The 16,067-nt window shown below is 36.5% G+C and overlaps 1 protein-coding gene across 1 annotated transcript in view; it reads left to right on the top strand.

Annotated features, from left to right (window-relative positions):
- The window catches only part of KIF1B (kinesin family member 1B), a 169,925-nt gene that overhangs the window by 61,494 nt on the left and 92,364 nt on the right, over positions 1 to 16,067 (top strand). The window contains exons 5-10 of the mRNA XM_012662500.1: positions 2,787 to 2,852; positions 6,116 to 6,294; positions 6,921 to 7,032; positions 9,337 to 9,414; positions 10,152 to 10,217; positions 14,826 to 14,916. Of these exons, the coding sequence (XP_012517954.1) occupies positions 2,787 to 2,852; positions 6,116 to 6,294; positions 6,921 to 7,032; positions 9,337 to 9,414; positions 10,152 to 10,217; positions 14,826 to 14,916 (592 nt within the window). The remainder of the gene's footprint in view (positions 1 to 2,786; positions 2,853 to 6,115; positions 6,295 to 6,920; positions 7,033 to 9,336; positions 9,415 to 10,151; positions 10,218 to 14,825; positions 14,917 to 16,067) is intronic.

The following is a 16,067-nucleotide window of genomic DNA, read 5'->3' as shown; positions in this document are numbered from 1 at the left end:
AAAAGAAAGAGTAAGGAATGTAGTTTGCTTTTATTAATGATATTTGGGGTTAATTTTAAAGTGTTCTTTTACTATAGGCCTAATGTTACTGTCTCTGTATTCTGAGAATAAAATACGTAAAGTAGCTGTTTTTGCTAATAGATTATTGGACTATAACATTAAATTCAGCTATATGATTAAAATGCTTAATTATTAATAAAGATTAGAAAATTTTCAGAAAAAAATTGAACATTTTTCTATTAACAGTATATATCTGGGCATGATGGCTCACGCTTATAATCCCAGCACTTTGGGAGGCTGGGGTGAGAGGATCACTTAAGGCCAGGAGTTTGAGACCAGACTGAGCAACACAGCGAGGCTCCATCTCTACAAAAAAATAGAAAAATTAGCTGGCTGTGGTGGCGTACGCTTGTAGTCTCAGCTACTCCGGAGGCTGAGGTAGAAGGATTGCTTGAGCCGGGAATTTGAGGTTGCAGTGAACTGTGATGATGCCACTACACTCTAGCCTGGGCAACAGTGTAAAACCCTGTCTAAGAAAAAAAAAGGCATGTGTTTGGGAATTGTCCTTCTTTGTATGTAGTAATATCAATGATTATACTAATTAGAGAAAACATGCAGCACTGCGTGCCAAGCACAGGTCTAAGGTCTTCAGAAATATTGGCTCATCTGATCCTCTGCATGTGACCATTTTACAGACAAGGAAACTGAGGCACAGAGAGGTCATTTCACTTGCCTAAGTAAGTGGCAGGGCCAGGATCCAAATGCAGGCAAGGTAGTTCTGGAGTCTTTGCTTTTATCACTATGTAATACTTCTTCGGAAATGAAATGATTGTTTGTAGAGTATAGCAAGTTATGCTAAATGGCCATATTTGTTTTATCTTGTTACCACACTTAGTTTCTCCTTCCTTTCCCTTTAATTTGTTTATTATTGGAGTTCTTATATAATTACATACATACCTCTTTTCTGGTAGAATTTTGAAGTACTTTATTTTAAAGCAAAAGCAGTTGTTTTTGAAAAAGATGATTTTTAGAAATTGCTAGGTGTAGTAAATTTTAAGTTCTATTTCAACTTATAGAGAATCATGAACATATAGTTCATTTTCAGAATGTATATTGCCTTAATGTATGATTGTCGTTATAATGTATGATCGCCTTAATACTGAAGATATAGTGAGTGAAAACTTAGTAGGATTTTTATTAATTGTTTTTGTTAAAAATCACATATTTTGAATAAGAAATTCAAGGGGTAAGGAGGACAAAGTTTATGATTTTCCCGATCTAGAAAAATTAATGTTTTCTGTTAAAAATGTTATTGTGTAGTAGAGTAGCATCTCATGTAAGGGGGCAGTCTTAAGACAATGGTAAAGGAAAAATTTTAGTCATAATTATTTCTGAAAATACCTTCCTTTACCTCCTCCTAATAGTATAAATTCTATGTGTGATGAAATTTATAATGCATATTGTAACCGATAATATATAATGAATTTTATATAACGTAAGTAACGTGTGCAAAATATAATTTAATGGCAGCTTTACTATTACAATAATACTGATTATAGAGTCACAATTACTCTAGTATAGTAGGAGGAGAATTGAATTCACATAAATTAAATGTGCCTATGACATAACTTCCCTGTGTATTCCTCCTCTTCCCCTAAACATGGCTTTCCTTCTAAGGAAGTAATATTGAGGCACTATTGTTGAGGGAGAATAAAGATTAGATGAGAAGAGTGTATTTAAAGTTTTACTTTCACAGTCATGCCTTGCTTAACAACGGGGATACATTCTGAAAAACATGTCATGAGTCGTTAGGCAATTCTGTCATTATGCGAACATGATAGTATACTTACACAAGCATCGTAGTGCACTTACACAAACCTGGATGGTACAGCCTTCTACACACCTAGGCTATGTGGTTTAGCCTGTTGCTCCTAGGCTTCAAACCTGCACAAGACACTACTGTACCGAGTACTGTAGGCAATTGTAACACAATGGAAAGTATTTATATATCTAAACACACCTAAACTTAGAAAAGTACAGTAAAAATATGGTATAAAAGATAAAAAATGGGACTCCTGTATAGGGCACTTAACCATGACTGGAACTTGCGAGACTGGAAGTTGCTCTAGGTGAGTCAGTGAGTGAGTGGTGAATGCAGGTGAAGGCCTAGGACGTTATCGTGCACTACTGCAGACTTTATAAACACTGTACACTTAGGCTATACCAAATTTACTAAAAAACTTTTCTTTCTTCAATAATAAATTAACCTTAGCTTACTGTAACTCTACTTTATAAACTTTTAAATTTTTTTTAACTTTTTGACTCTTTTGTAATAATAGTTTAAAACATAAACACATTGTACAGTTGTACAAAAATATTATTTTCTTTCTTTGTATCCTTATTCTATAAGCTTTTTTCTATTTTTAAATTAGATTTTTTTTTTACCTTTTAAACTTTTTTGGTAAAAACTAAGACAAACATATACATTAGCTTAGGCCTACATAGGATTGGAATCATTAAGACATCAATAGGCAGTAGGAATTTTTCAGCTCCATTATAATCCTATGGGACCATTGTCATATATGTGGTCTGTCAGTGACTGAAACGTCATTATGCAGTGCACGACTGTATTTTATTCAAAGCATTAATCATACCTTGGTGTTTATGACATTCGTATTTTGAGAGAGAAAGAGAAAGAGGGCCTCACAAATTCATTTTGCAGTCATAGGTAACTTAGGACTCCTCTTACTTGTGCTATTCATGCCTCTCTCGCTTTGCTTCCCTAGTTATGTGAAGAACTATTTGAGAAAATCAATGATAACTGTAATGAAGAAATGTCCTACTCTGTAGAGGTGAGTACAGCCATGAGTTGAAATCAGAGGCTCCTCAAATATTACTTTTAAATGGCTCCAAATTACGACTGTGCCACAGATCACTTAACCATTCCCTCAATTTTGTACTTTTAGGCTATTTCTAAGTTTTTGTTATAATGAATAATGTTGTAATTAAATCTGTGTTCATAAGTCTATGTATTTATTTTCATTTATTGCCTTTATATATATATCTTGATTGTTAAATAATATATTTGAATTGCCAAATGGCCTTTTAGAAAGAAAGGTTGTAACCAATTTTCAATTCTACCAGGAGAGCATAAGCACCCATTATGTGGGTGCTTACATTTAGTATTTTCATTTTTTAATCTTTGTTGATTCGATAACGCAAAATTTCTCTCATTTAAATTTGAATTTCTTTGATTATTAGTGTGGTTGAACATCTTATAAATTATACATGTGCCTGTTTACATTTTGGGATTGCAGTGTTTTTGTTATTCATTTGTGTGAACTCATCACCTATAATATTGTTAATAATAATTTTTGTCAGGCCTATGTTTTAAAAAATATATGTAATCAAATCTCCCCCCCTTTATAATTGCTTACAAACTTGGAGAAATTATTCTGTATCCAGTGTTCACCCTGGCTCTTTCATGAAAAGGTTTATGGAATTACTTTATATGCATTAGTTTGATAAGCATTCCCTTCTTTTTGTGTGTGCTTTATGAAGGTGTTGTTTCAAACACACACACACAGGCCCTTTTTCTGTATTCAGTTTCATTCATAGTAACTGAAATTATTAAAGAGTTCCATTAACATGAGTCTGTTGTTCTGAAAAATTAGGCTGCTTTTTAAGTAAACTCTAGTTTTTTGTTTTTTGGTGGTTTTTTTTGGTGTGTGTTTTGATTTTCTATAGGACTTACACAATTCCTAGTTGATCCACTTAGGTTGCTTTTTTTTTTTCTTTACCTATAAAGTGTTGCACAGATTTATAAATTTTAAAATTCTGTCTTGTGACTATCATACACCAAAAGAGGAATGTGCTGCTCTAAAAATATTTTATGTTAAAATGAATTTTCCAAATAGATTGTCTCATCTTCTAACTATTGTTTTTTGAATCAGGTTATAGAATTTTTGAGCTTATAGATAATAAAAGAAGATGCCATTTTCTTTCACATTAGTCAGAGTTCATGGGCTTACTTGGAATGGAGCATGGATCTCTAGTGGACGCTACAGTTCCTTGCCACATTTGCTGGACTCTCTAACTGCCTCTCCCACTTCTCTTGCTATTTACTCTGCTCCACCACACTGGCTTTTTTGCTCTTTCTAGAGTACACCAGAAATGTTCTGGCCTCAGAGGCTTTACATTTACTTTTTTCCTTCTGCCTGAAATGTTCTTCCCCCAAATATCTAAGTTTCTCTCCTCCTTCAAGTCTGCTCAAATCTCCCCCTCTCAATGAGGTTTACCTTGACCACCTTTTTTAATAGTACAACTTGCTCTCTACCCCCACACTCCTTATGTCCCTTGCCCTGCTATATTTCTGTTTTCCACAGTACTCAAGTTCTAACATGCTAAGTTACCTATTTTTTATGTTTGTTGTTCATTTTCAGTCTCCTGTGCTAGATATAAGCTTACTAGGGCAGGGCTCTTTGTCTGTTTTATTTAACGACGTATGCCAAGTGTCCAGAACAGTGCCTGGAACAGAACAGTGTGCAGTAAATTGATTCTGCCAAGTTGGGTCTGGTGTGGTTGGTGTAGAAATAAAAGAAATAGTGATGGCTTTGGATGGATTCACATACCAGAGAATAAGGAATGGAGCGCATGACCTTTACCCAGATTATTTGGGTCCTCTTAGTCTCAGACCTGTCTGAAAAGTGCCAAAAGATGTACTGTCTTCCTGGGATTCAGGATTTTATGTACAAGTTTAAGTACACAAAAATGATTAAAGTACATCTCACTTTCTAGGATAACTTGCTGTCAGAAAGGATATTTGTTCTCCTGTTGGTTTACTCTCATAATAGATCTATTTCAGGGATCTCAACCTTTTTAACTGATTTTAAAATACAATATAAAAATGCAGTCAGATCAGAGACTGAATGAAAAAAAAAAAGTAGAAATGGAGATAAGGTTCTATTTCAGATACTCTGAAAATTTATCTGTAGAAATTTACAGTTGGGAAATGCAGGAGTTACACTGTATGTTTGAATAGCTCAGTGATGCAGAAGGATCTGATTCCTGGGAGACCTCATAATGTAGCCCGTTGTGGTCAATTTACCCCAACTCAGAGCCTTGTTTGCTGAGAAGTCTGATTTTGTAGATACATCAGGAACAGAACCATCCTTCAAAGTCAGACTTGAGTAAAGCTCATTTGGCTGATGTTATAAAATCAACATGTTGGTTTGTTATTTTCTCAAGAGAAGTAACTATTACCTAGGCCAGAACACTCAACATTTGCAGGACTAGTGTATTATCTTTTTGTGGACAGACCTGTGTTGGAACCCTATTGTTGTTTGGTGAGCACAGAATTAGAGGGAGGGGAGTTGATTTGATAAATGTTTCATTGCCTCAGGTTAAGAAATGATAGCCTCATGCATTCATTGCTGTGATGGGAATGGTCCTGTTGATGGGGTAGGAGATCATGAAGTGTATATAGTCTGAAGCTTCCTCCTCCCCCACAAATCTTGGATAGGTCCCGTCACCCCTCAGCTTCCATGATGATCAACCCTCACCCCTTCTAGTGGATATATTGTCCATAGTTGGTAACAATGTGATCAGTCTTAAAGACTTAGAGTCACTGGTCTCTTTTTTTTTCTGCCCTGCTCTGGAATATTGATATCATACCTTGGTTTTAACTTTTAATAGAAGTCTTATTTTCAAGCTCTTGGAGTAATGTCAGTGTAAATCCCAATTACTGACGACAATGTACATTTAAAAACATATTGATAACTGATTGCTACTAAAATGTTTTTTTCCTCAGATAGGCAGCAGCCAATATGTGCCAGAGATAAAACCGCTTACCTCTTCCATCCTGAGAAAGCCAGAGGGCTGGTTGTAACATGTGCAGTGTGGAGTCCATGCATAATGTTAATAGAATAAAAGAGTCTATAGAACCATGCCATTTCACTTTGTAAAGGTTGCTGATCTCTAATCATAGAGCTTTTTTTTTTACTGTGCGTGCGTGCACTCACACACCCCTAATCATAGAGCTTTTAATAAGAAATCATTTTACTGTATATGATTTCTTTTTCTAGTCCTCTAACTTACTTCACTAATTTGTTCCTAGGTGAGCTACATGGAAATTTACTGTGAGAGGGTACGAGATTTGCTGAATCCAAAAAACAAGGGTAATTTGCGTGTACGTGAACACCCACTTCTTGGGCCCTATGTGGAGGATCTATCAAAGTTGGCAGTCACTTCCTACACAGACATCGCTGACCTCATGGATGCTGGGAACAAGGCCAGGTATGGTAGGAAGTAGACTAATGACTGAGGTCTCTGGCACATTTTGAGGCCCTTTGTTCCTGGTTAAGGATTTGAGGCCATATTTATAGCTATGAAGGTTGCTTTAATTGCGGAGTCCTCTGACCCTTTGGCTGTGCTGCAGAAGTGAGGGCTTCAGCATATTAGGTATCTTTCTTCTCATCAAAACAATGCATTGCTGAAACATGTTAGAACTTGGGGTAAGTTTTATTCTTCAGTTTTGATCAAGTCATGGTAAAATATAGATACAAGTATATATATAATGTATATATATTTATATGTATATAAGTGGCTATTGTAGTAATTGATTCCGGTATAAATAAACACCAGTAAAGAATAAAAATTACATGCATCAGTGGTTTCTAAAGGAATAGCTGGAATATGAAAAGTGATTCTGATAGGGTGCCTTTGGAGTTGGAAGGTAACTAGAGGGGCTCACAAGTAAGGCATTATTGAGAGCAATTGTGTAAATGACAATCTTGTAATCTGTGAATAAGTTTAAAACTATTGCTTGTGATTATTATGCTTATAATGTGGAATCTGCTGTCCATTCATTTTGACTCCCATCTAAGAATTCTACTGTCACACTGTCATTTCTGTTTATTTAGGACAGTGGCAGCTACCAACATGAATGAAACAAGTAGCCGTTCCCATGCTGTGTTTACCATTGTTTTCACCCAGAAGAAACATGATGCTGAGACCAACCTTTCCACTGAGAAGGTAGGAGAACTTCAGTCTCCGGGCTTGAGTTGTGAAGGATGGGGATTTTGAGAAATCCCTTTCGCTACCCTCTACATTTTGTGGAAGGAAGGTTACTCTTTTACTTAATGGGGGTGTTCTGTAGCTTCTGCTTAACATTTTTCTTCCACCCTACACCAGTTTTCAGCATGGGTTCTTAAGTGAAATTGTAAGAAGATAGAGTTAAAAAATAGTCTGGGTAAGGTGGCTCATGCCTGTAATTTCACCACCTTGGGAGGCTGAGACAGGATGATTGCTGAGGTCAGGAGTTTGAGACCAGCCTGGGAAACGTAGTGAGGCCCCGTCTCTACTAAGTAAGAAAACTTAGCCGGGTGTGGTAGTGTGTGCCTGTGGTCCCAGCTACTTGGAGGCTGAGGTGGGAGCATCTCTTGAGCCCAGGAGTTCGAGGCTTTAGTGAGCTATGATCACACCATTGCACTCCAGCCTGGGTGAAGAGCGAGACCCTGTCTCTAAAAAATAAAAAAAGTTAAAAAAAAAAAAGAAGAAGAACTTTGAGTTGCAAAAACTACTTTATACAAGATAGTTAAGCAGTTTTGTGGGAAGAAAGTCCTTCCTCCTTGACTAGAACCTTTCAATTTTTAGCCTTCTTTGGTATGGGTATTCCTGTTTTCTTTTTTTGAGCTCTGATAATGTTACTATGGGATTAAATGTCTAAGCAAGTGATGAGGCAGATATGTTATGTTTTATTCCTGGAAAATAACTCCACAACAGGTTCTCATGTTCTTCAAATACCTTTGCTTATTAATTTCTCATTTTCTGTAGTAGTTAAATATTGTAGACTTTGGAATTAGACTGCTTGCTTTGAATCCTGGTTCTGCCACTTCTCAGGTATTACCTTGGACAAATTACTTAACCTCTTATGCCTCAGTTTCCCCATCTGTAACAGCCTCATAGGGTTGTTAAAAGGATTAAGTATTAATATAGGTTAAGTGCATATAATAATGTCTGGCACAGAATAGCCACTCAATACATGTCAACTTTATTATTATTGTCAATAATAAAAAATATATGTCGAATACTACTCTAAACACATTCCTAAGTAGCTTTCACCTAGATTTTTGAAATTTGAAGTTAGATTTATTGTACTAGCAGTTATAAAAGATCCTTTGCCTCTGGGAGGCCGAGGCGGGCGGATTGTTTGAGCTCAGGAGTTCGAGACCAGCCTGAGCAAGAGCGAGACCCCGTCTCTACTAAAAATAGAAAGAAATTAATTGGACAACTAAAAATATATAGAAAAAATTAGCCGGGCATGGTGGCGCATGCCTGTAGTCCCAGCTACTCGGGAGGCTGAGGCAGGAGGATCGCTTGAGCCCAGGAGTTTGAGGTTGCTGTGAGCTAGGATGAGGCTGTGGCACTCTAGCCCGCGCAACACAGTGAGACTCTGTCTCAAAAAAAAAAAAAAAAAGAAATGCCAAATTGTTTTCCAAAGTAATTGTGCCATTTTACATTCCTACCAGCAGTATGTGAGAGTTCCAGCTGCTTAAAGCATCATTTTTAGTATGCCATTTAATGGATTGTTGAGTTTTATATATTTTTAATAAAAGGAATCACTGTCATGTCTCATATTTTTATGATAGACTATAGTAAAATATGTCATGTTAATCCTAGAGTTACTTCTTTTGAACCCTGGTAATTGCTATGAATTTTGCTTGTGCTGTTTTTGTTTTTAATTTTTTTTAGATACTGGGTGTCACACTGTTGCCCAGGCTGGCATGCATTAGCTGTTCACAGGCGTGATCATAATGCACTATAGCCTCAAACTCCTGGGCTCAAGCAATCTTCCCACCTCAATCTCTCAAGTAGCTGGGAGTACAGGCGTGCACCACCATGTCCACTGTGCATGCTCTTTAAACTGACTATGATATTTGTTGTCTTTATCTTCTTGTGCCATATTTAATAAGAACTCTAATATTTCTATTTTATTTTTTTAAAAGCTCTAATATTTTGTCTTTGCCATACCTTAATCTTTTTTTTTTTTTTTTTTTAAAGAGACAGGGTCTTGCTCTGTCACCCAAGCTGGAGTGCAGTGGTGGGAACATAACTCACTGCAATCTCCAACTCCTGGGCTCAGGCAATCCTTCCACCTTAGCCTCCCCAGCAGCTAGGACTGCAGGTGTGTGCCACCATACCTGGCTAATTTTTAAATTTTTTTGTAGAGACAGGGTCCATACTTTAATCTTTTAAAAAATTTTCTGCCTGTAAATGTTTCCTGCTTCTGCTTTGCTTTGCTTATTTTGGAATTGCCCCCATGTTATTCTTTATCAGGTCAGTAAAATCAGCTTGGTGGATCTAGCAGGAAGTGAACGAGCTGATTCAACTGGTGCCAAAGGGACTCGATTAAAGGTATTTATTTTACCAAGTAAATGGCCTAGTCAATAAATGTTCTGTAATATGGGTCAGCAAACTATGGCCGGTGGGCCAAATCCAGCCCACTGCCTATTTTTATAAATAAAGTTTTATTGAAGTACCTCTGCATCCATTCTTTTATGTATCATCTGTGGCTACTTTGGCACTCAAGTGTTAGAGTTGAGACAGAGACCATATGGCCCACAAAACCTAAAATTATTTTTATCTGACCCTTTATAGAAAAATTTTACCAATTCCTGATCTATAACTTCAATGGAAGGATGAGTTATATAACAGAATAGTTGGGGAGGACATCATGGTAAGGTGAGAGTTGAATTGCATTTCTGAGGAAGAGGCAGAATTTGTCAGGATGGAAGTAAGAGACAGTAATGGCAATAGGATATACAATATCCGGATGTTAGAACAAGCATGGACTTTGACAGAGATATTGCTTCACAAGAGCAGAAATTGCATGTCGGTGAGTTGTGGGAAGAAAGCTGCATCTATAAGGTTTTGGAGCACGAACGTCGTGAAGATACTTTACGGCTGTTAGGATGTGGTCCAAACATGTTATCAGGTGAAGAGGAAAGATTGAGGACTAAAGGAGGTTTTTAGAACTTGTGATCATAAATAAACAAATGTGCTAGCATATGGCAAATGCATTTTATATTGTATATGATATGTCAGTAGTAGAAATTCATCACGATTCATTCATATTTGTTATTTATTTTTAGGAAGGAGCAAATATTAATAAGTCTCTTACAACTTTGGGCAAAGTCATTTCAGCCTTGGCAGAGGTGGTAAGTTTTATACTTCAGTATGAGGACAAATTTGTCTGCTGAGTAAATATACTTGATGATATTTTATAATTGTTTATTGGCCTTATTTCATATAAGTACTGTGCACTGATTGTGCCACTGGAGCTCCCTTATTTCATATCTCTCACAAAAATATTCTTTTCCTATGCAATCTTTTCTAACTTGGGTATAGTATTTGTTGGAGTATTTAGAGCAATTTGGCTTTGGTGAATATTATTGATTTGGGGACCAACAATATTTTTTTTCAAATAGTTTCATTTTTTCCTATTCCTTAACAGTGGAACACTAAAGATAAAACAATTTTTGTATAAGGAACTTAATTATTTATGTTAGAAGCTGAGGAAGTATAGTCATTGTGTGCTCTAATTTAGTGTAATACCTCACTTAAGTTTCTGAAAAGAATGAAATGCTCTCTTGTTCATCTCTGAGAAGTCATACTCTATGACTTAAAATTTAAACAAAATATGATTTTCTGTTTGGAGGCTTATCTTGTGTTCTTTCCTTTAAATGCTTTCATCTGTAGGATAACTGCACCAGCAAGGTATGGTGGAAACTGGTAGAGATGAACTAGCTATAGAAATCGACTATTACAGTTTTAAATCCTCAGCAGGATATGTGGAGGCATAAGTATGAATGGAACCTTCAAAAAACTTTCTGTCATTTGTTTTCTGGTTCTGGAATTTAGAATGGCTGTTTAGGGTACCCATGAATCATGAGACTTAACACCAAAATTAATTTAGAGAAGATGATATGCTTTGGAGAAGGAATTAAGAATAAAGCAACAAGATAAATTTGAGGATGCTTTTACATTGTATTTTCTTATACTGTTTCTTCTAGTAATCTATGGAACTCTCTTGACAGTTCCATAAACCATTTGAAAACACAATAAATTAAATTTCTTAAGGGTACCATTCTAAAACATAGCTGGCTTCTTGAAATTACTAGTATATATTTCTAAAACCTCTTTGTATTATCTTACTTGTTTCCTACTGTGAAAGTTTATGGAAAATCTAAAACATTAAAAATTTTTTTTTCTTCTCTTTGGTTATACATAAAGTAAAGGCTATAGAATCAAGTTAATCTTTAACTGCATCTCAAAAACATATTATAGATTTTTACCCAGATTCCATAGATTTTTCTCTTCCTTATATTTCCATGCAAATACTCTAAAATATACTGGCATACTTTTGCATAAATAATATTTAGAACACCTAACAATTTATTATGAAGGAGTAAAATTGGGAATAGAGGCAGTATTTACATTGAAATATTTTATACTATTTTCAAATATATAGATTGTTCATTCTCTCTACTTCATAAAAATAATAAAAAGTAATGTTCTTTTTCTGTTTTTCTATGTTTGTCTGAGAAAGTGCTTTAGATTCAAAATCTACATGCTATTTGATTGTATGTGTGTGAACATTCACATATCTAATTTCAGTCCCAGAACCATGAAGACTGTTAAAAAGTTAGTTGTCATTCTAACTTGTCCTGTCTGTTTGCTCATCTATTAACATTTATATCCAACACAGGAGATGTTCACAAAGTATTTCTCTGTGTATGTTCCACGCTGCTCTGTGTCACAGTAATTCACAAATGATTTTTTATAATCAGTTTAAAATCCAGTTTAATACTTTGCATCTGTGTTAGTTTTTGTATAACAACCATAATTTTTGGTGAAATAGATGTGTTGTTATTTCCACTGGGGAGAGAATCAGGCTTATTACCATCCACACTTAACAGTATTTCTTTTCCAGAGAGGTTAATGATCCAAGTAATGCTTTTTATGTTACTCCTGAAGCACTTATTTTCAAAAAATGTACAGATGTGAGAAGAGATAAGATGAATTCAATAAGAGCAAATAGAAAAGAAATGGCTAAAATTTGGGGCTATTTTTGAATGGAAAGGATTGAATTCTATTTATGCTCCTTAATCTAGCTATTTCTTCTTAACACATTGACTGCCACACTAGAAAAAAAAATTTTCTCCCTGGGGGCCACAGTGTTTTATTACGAAAATAGAACGAAAACTTTGAAAACAAAATTATCCTTTCTAATTTAATGAAAAATTTGTTACTTTTTTATTGTTTCTGTGTTTTTTTCAATAAAAAAGTAATATAAAAACTTGAAAATTAGTAATGTAAAAAGTAACATGAAAACTTGAAAAATAGTTCATAAGGGTAAAGTGTTTTTCTTGACTTGTCAGGCTTAGGTGTAATTTAATGGTAAATATAAATAGAAAAATGAAATTTATTGACTTCTATTCATTTAATCCATGTTTTTAGAATTAAATTGTCAATATTAATTGTAACAATAAGAACATCAACAAGTAAGATTTTCACAACTGCAGGGTTTTGCCCAGGGGGCCACCCGTCAGGTAACATGAATGCTACAGAATGGCAGCATGAGTTGCCTGCACACCATATAGCTCCCAAGGTAAAGAGATGTGTGAGTTATATATGCTTCATGAGGCCCCAGGCTCAAAACTAGTGTGAATTAAATGCAACTCACATGGCAGTTAATGTGTTAATTTAGTCTAATTGGCAGAAATGAAAGTAGACCATTTTTGACAAACTGATACTGCTTATTTTTACTTTACTGTTTGTAGCTGTTGTAACTGCATACTTTAAATTTTACAGCATTTTGGTACTACCCGTGGGCAAAGTGTAGTATGTTTGGGAACTACAAGAAGATAAACTGAGGTCTTAGGCCTGGAGGATTTGTAGTGGAATGAAAGTTTGTTCCACTAATGTGTGAATGACTGAAAAGGCTTAATTCTCTCTAGAGGTCTATGCAGTTTAAAATTGAACCTGCTATTGGAAATGACTTTCTAATTGGTGGAATGTGCATCTTTGGGTAGAGTGGGAAGGCATGGACCTTTTTGATAAGAGATGGAATTAAAATACCACTTGTCTACTCCCTTTCCTCCTCAACAAACCAGAGGTCGGCCACTTAGTACTCTTTTTCATAATACCTGTGCTTGTACAAATCATCCTTAGTTTAACCTTGGGTTATACCAGGAACAGATTGTAAAACTGTGGATTGCTGGGGTGGTGTTTATCAGTAAACCCTGGCTTTTGCCTTAGTAGCTTCCTTTTTTTTTTGAGCCAAGTCTTGCTCTGTTGCCCAGGCTAGAGTGCCGTGGCGTCAGTCTAGCTCACAGCAACCTCAAACTCCTGGGCTCAAGCGATCCTCCTGCCTCAGCCTCCCAAGTAGCTGGGCTACAGGCATGTGCCACCATGCCCGGCTAATTTTTATATATATTTTTAGTTGTCCAGATCATTTCTTTCTGTTTTTTAGTAGAGATCGGGTCTTGCTCTTGCTCAGGCTGGGCTCGAACTCCTGACCTTGAGAGATCCACCTGCCTCGGCCTCCCAGAGTGCTAGGATTACAGGCGTGAGCCATGCATTGTCTTTTCATTGGTGCTTTTTGCTTTATCCTGTCGTAATGAGAAGGGTCATGAAGAGAACATTATAAGTGGATTTAACAGAAAATTTATCTTGCAATCTTTACAAATTTCTAAATTAGCAAATCATATCACTTTCTTAGATCTTTTCAGTTTTAGTTCTTGCTCTAATGGTTTTTTTGGTCATAATTTCCTTTTGAAGAAACCAAGTGAGCATTACTTTACAAAAGTTACTAGATATGCAAAAATCCTCTTGATGATTTGGTGGTTGGCCATGTAAATTCATTAACTAAATGACTTGCTCCTATGTATCCAACCTGGAATGCACAGGATTCATATTTGCCCCTCTGCAAAAATAATAATTGAGGATTGAGTATTAGATGATATTAAGGAGTTATTTTTAATTTTGGTAAGTGTGGTAATGGTCTTGTCATTATGTTTTTTAAAAACATGATTTTCTTTTTCTCTGTTAGAGATATGTACCTAAAATATTTATTGGTGAAGTGTTGGATTTGTTTTAAAACACAGCTATTTTAAAAAATGTGATATGGACAGGATATTAGATAATAGTATTGCATTCATGTTAAATTTCTCGAATTTAGTCATGGTTTCCTGTGTAAGAGAACGTCCTTATCTGCTGAAATGTTTAGGGTAAATGTTTGGGGTAAATGGACATGATGTCTGCAACTTACTCAAATGATTCAGGGCCTGGTGTGGTGTCTCATGCCTCTAATGCCAGCACTTTGGGAGGCCCGAGTAGGAGGATGACTTGAGCCCAGGAGTTTGAGGTTGCAGTGAGCTATGATTATGCCACTTCATTCCAGCCTGGCCAGTACAGCAAGACCATATCTCAAAAAAAGAAAGATTCAGGAAAAAAAAAAATAGAATAGAAAAGTGTTTGGGCAATAATGAGGATGATTGGTTGAAGCTGCATGATGGGTATATGGTAGCTCATTATACTACTCTCTCAACTGTTGTGTGTTATAAATTTTTCAAAATGTAAAAAAAAAATACTTTATTGCATGAGCTTTGAGTATTGTGAAGAATTGAAATTGTGAATGATAAATTTGCAATAGTGATGGGGTTCTACTGTAATTTATTTTTTTGGGAATTTTAGACTGGTTTGCCTTTCATGTGAATTTTCCCCCCTAACACTTCTAAAGGCCATTCCTTTCTCTTTAATAGAGTAAAAAGAAGAAGAAAACTGACTTTATTCCTTACAGAGATTCTGTACTTACTTGGCTGCTTCGAGAAAATCTAGGTATGTTGACTACTGGTGAAAATTCACTTTGTAATTATCTTTTCAAAACTGTTTACTGATTACCATCTGTAATTATTTGTCCTGTGCCTGTTTTGGAGAAGAATAATCTCTAGATACTCATGTTACTAATTTGAGTGCCCCTTGTGTGTTTTCATTTTTACTCCTGATTTCAGCTGGTTGGATTCACTCATTTTTTTTTTTTTTGAGACAGAGTCTCACTCTTTTGCCCGGGCTAGAGTGAGTGCCGTGGCGTCAGCCTAGCTCATAGCAACCTCAAACTCCTGGGCTCAAGCGATCCTCCTGCCTCAGCCTCCCGAGTAGCTGGGACTACAGGCATGCGCCACCATGCCCGGCTAATTTTTTCTATATAGTTTTAGTTGTCCAATTAATTTCTTTCTATTTTTAGTAGAGACGGGGTCTCGCTCTTGCTCAGGCTGGTTTCGAACTCCTGAGCTCAAACAGTCCGCCCGCCTTGGCCTCCCAGAGTGCTAGGATTACAGGCGTGAGCCACCCGCACCTGGCTGATTCGCTCACTTTTAAACCAGGGTGTCTTCCCATATGTCATTTACTTCAGGGCATGAACTGTGTAGTAGTGGTCTTCCTGACTCCCCACACCTGCTTTAAACTGCTTCTTCTTTGAAGTCTTTCAAAACCCCATGCTCCTCTGAGGACATGAGATGTTGTCAGTCCTTACTCCCCCTTACTGCTGATGTTTTCAGACCTTCAGGTCATTGTTCTTCATTCACTGCACTTTCTCACGAAGGAGGAGGGAGTGACCAGCTATGTCAAAACTTGCTGATAGAAGGAAGAGGCTGATAATGGACTTTAGGGCTTATCCCCATTGACAGAGACTTTCTAATTGCTAAGGGCAGTTTTGGTAGAGAGGCTGAGATCTTGATTGGAGTGGATTTAAGACAGAGTGGGAGGATAAGAACTGGACCCAGTAGCATGGGGACATTTAAAAAATTTGTCTTCCGAGGGCGGATCCGGTGCGGTCAGGGCGGGGCGGCCGCAGACAGGGGCGAGGTGGCTCACGCCTGTAATCCTAGCACTCTGGGAGGCCGAGGCCGGCAGATTGTTTGAGCTCAGGAATTCGAAACCAGCCTGAGCAAGAGCGAGACCCCGTCTCTACTTAAAAATAGAAAGAAATTAATCGGCCAACTAAA

The sequence above is a fragment of the Propithecus coquereli genome, unplaced genomic scaffold (genome assembly GCF_000956105.1).
Source record: "Propithecus coquereli isolate 6110/MARCELLA unplaced genomic scaffold, Pcoq_1.0 Scaffold77, whole genome shotgun sequence".
NCBI classification, from domain to species: domain Eukaryota; kingdom Metazoa; phylum Chordata; class Mammalia; order Primates; family Indriidae; genus Propithecus; species Propithecus coquereli.
Note: the sequence above shows the minus strand (reverse complement) of the source record. Positions and strands in the feature narration are given on the sequence as shown.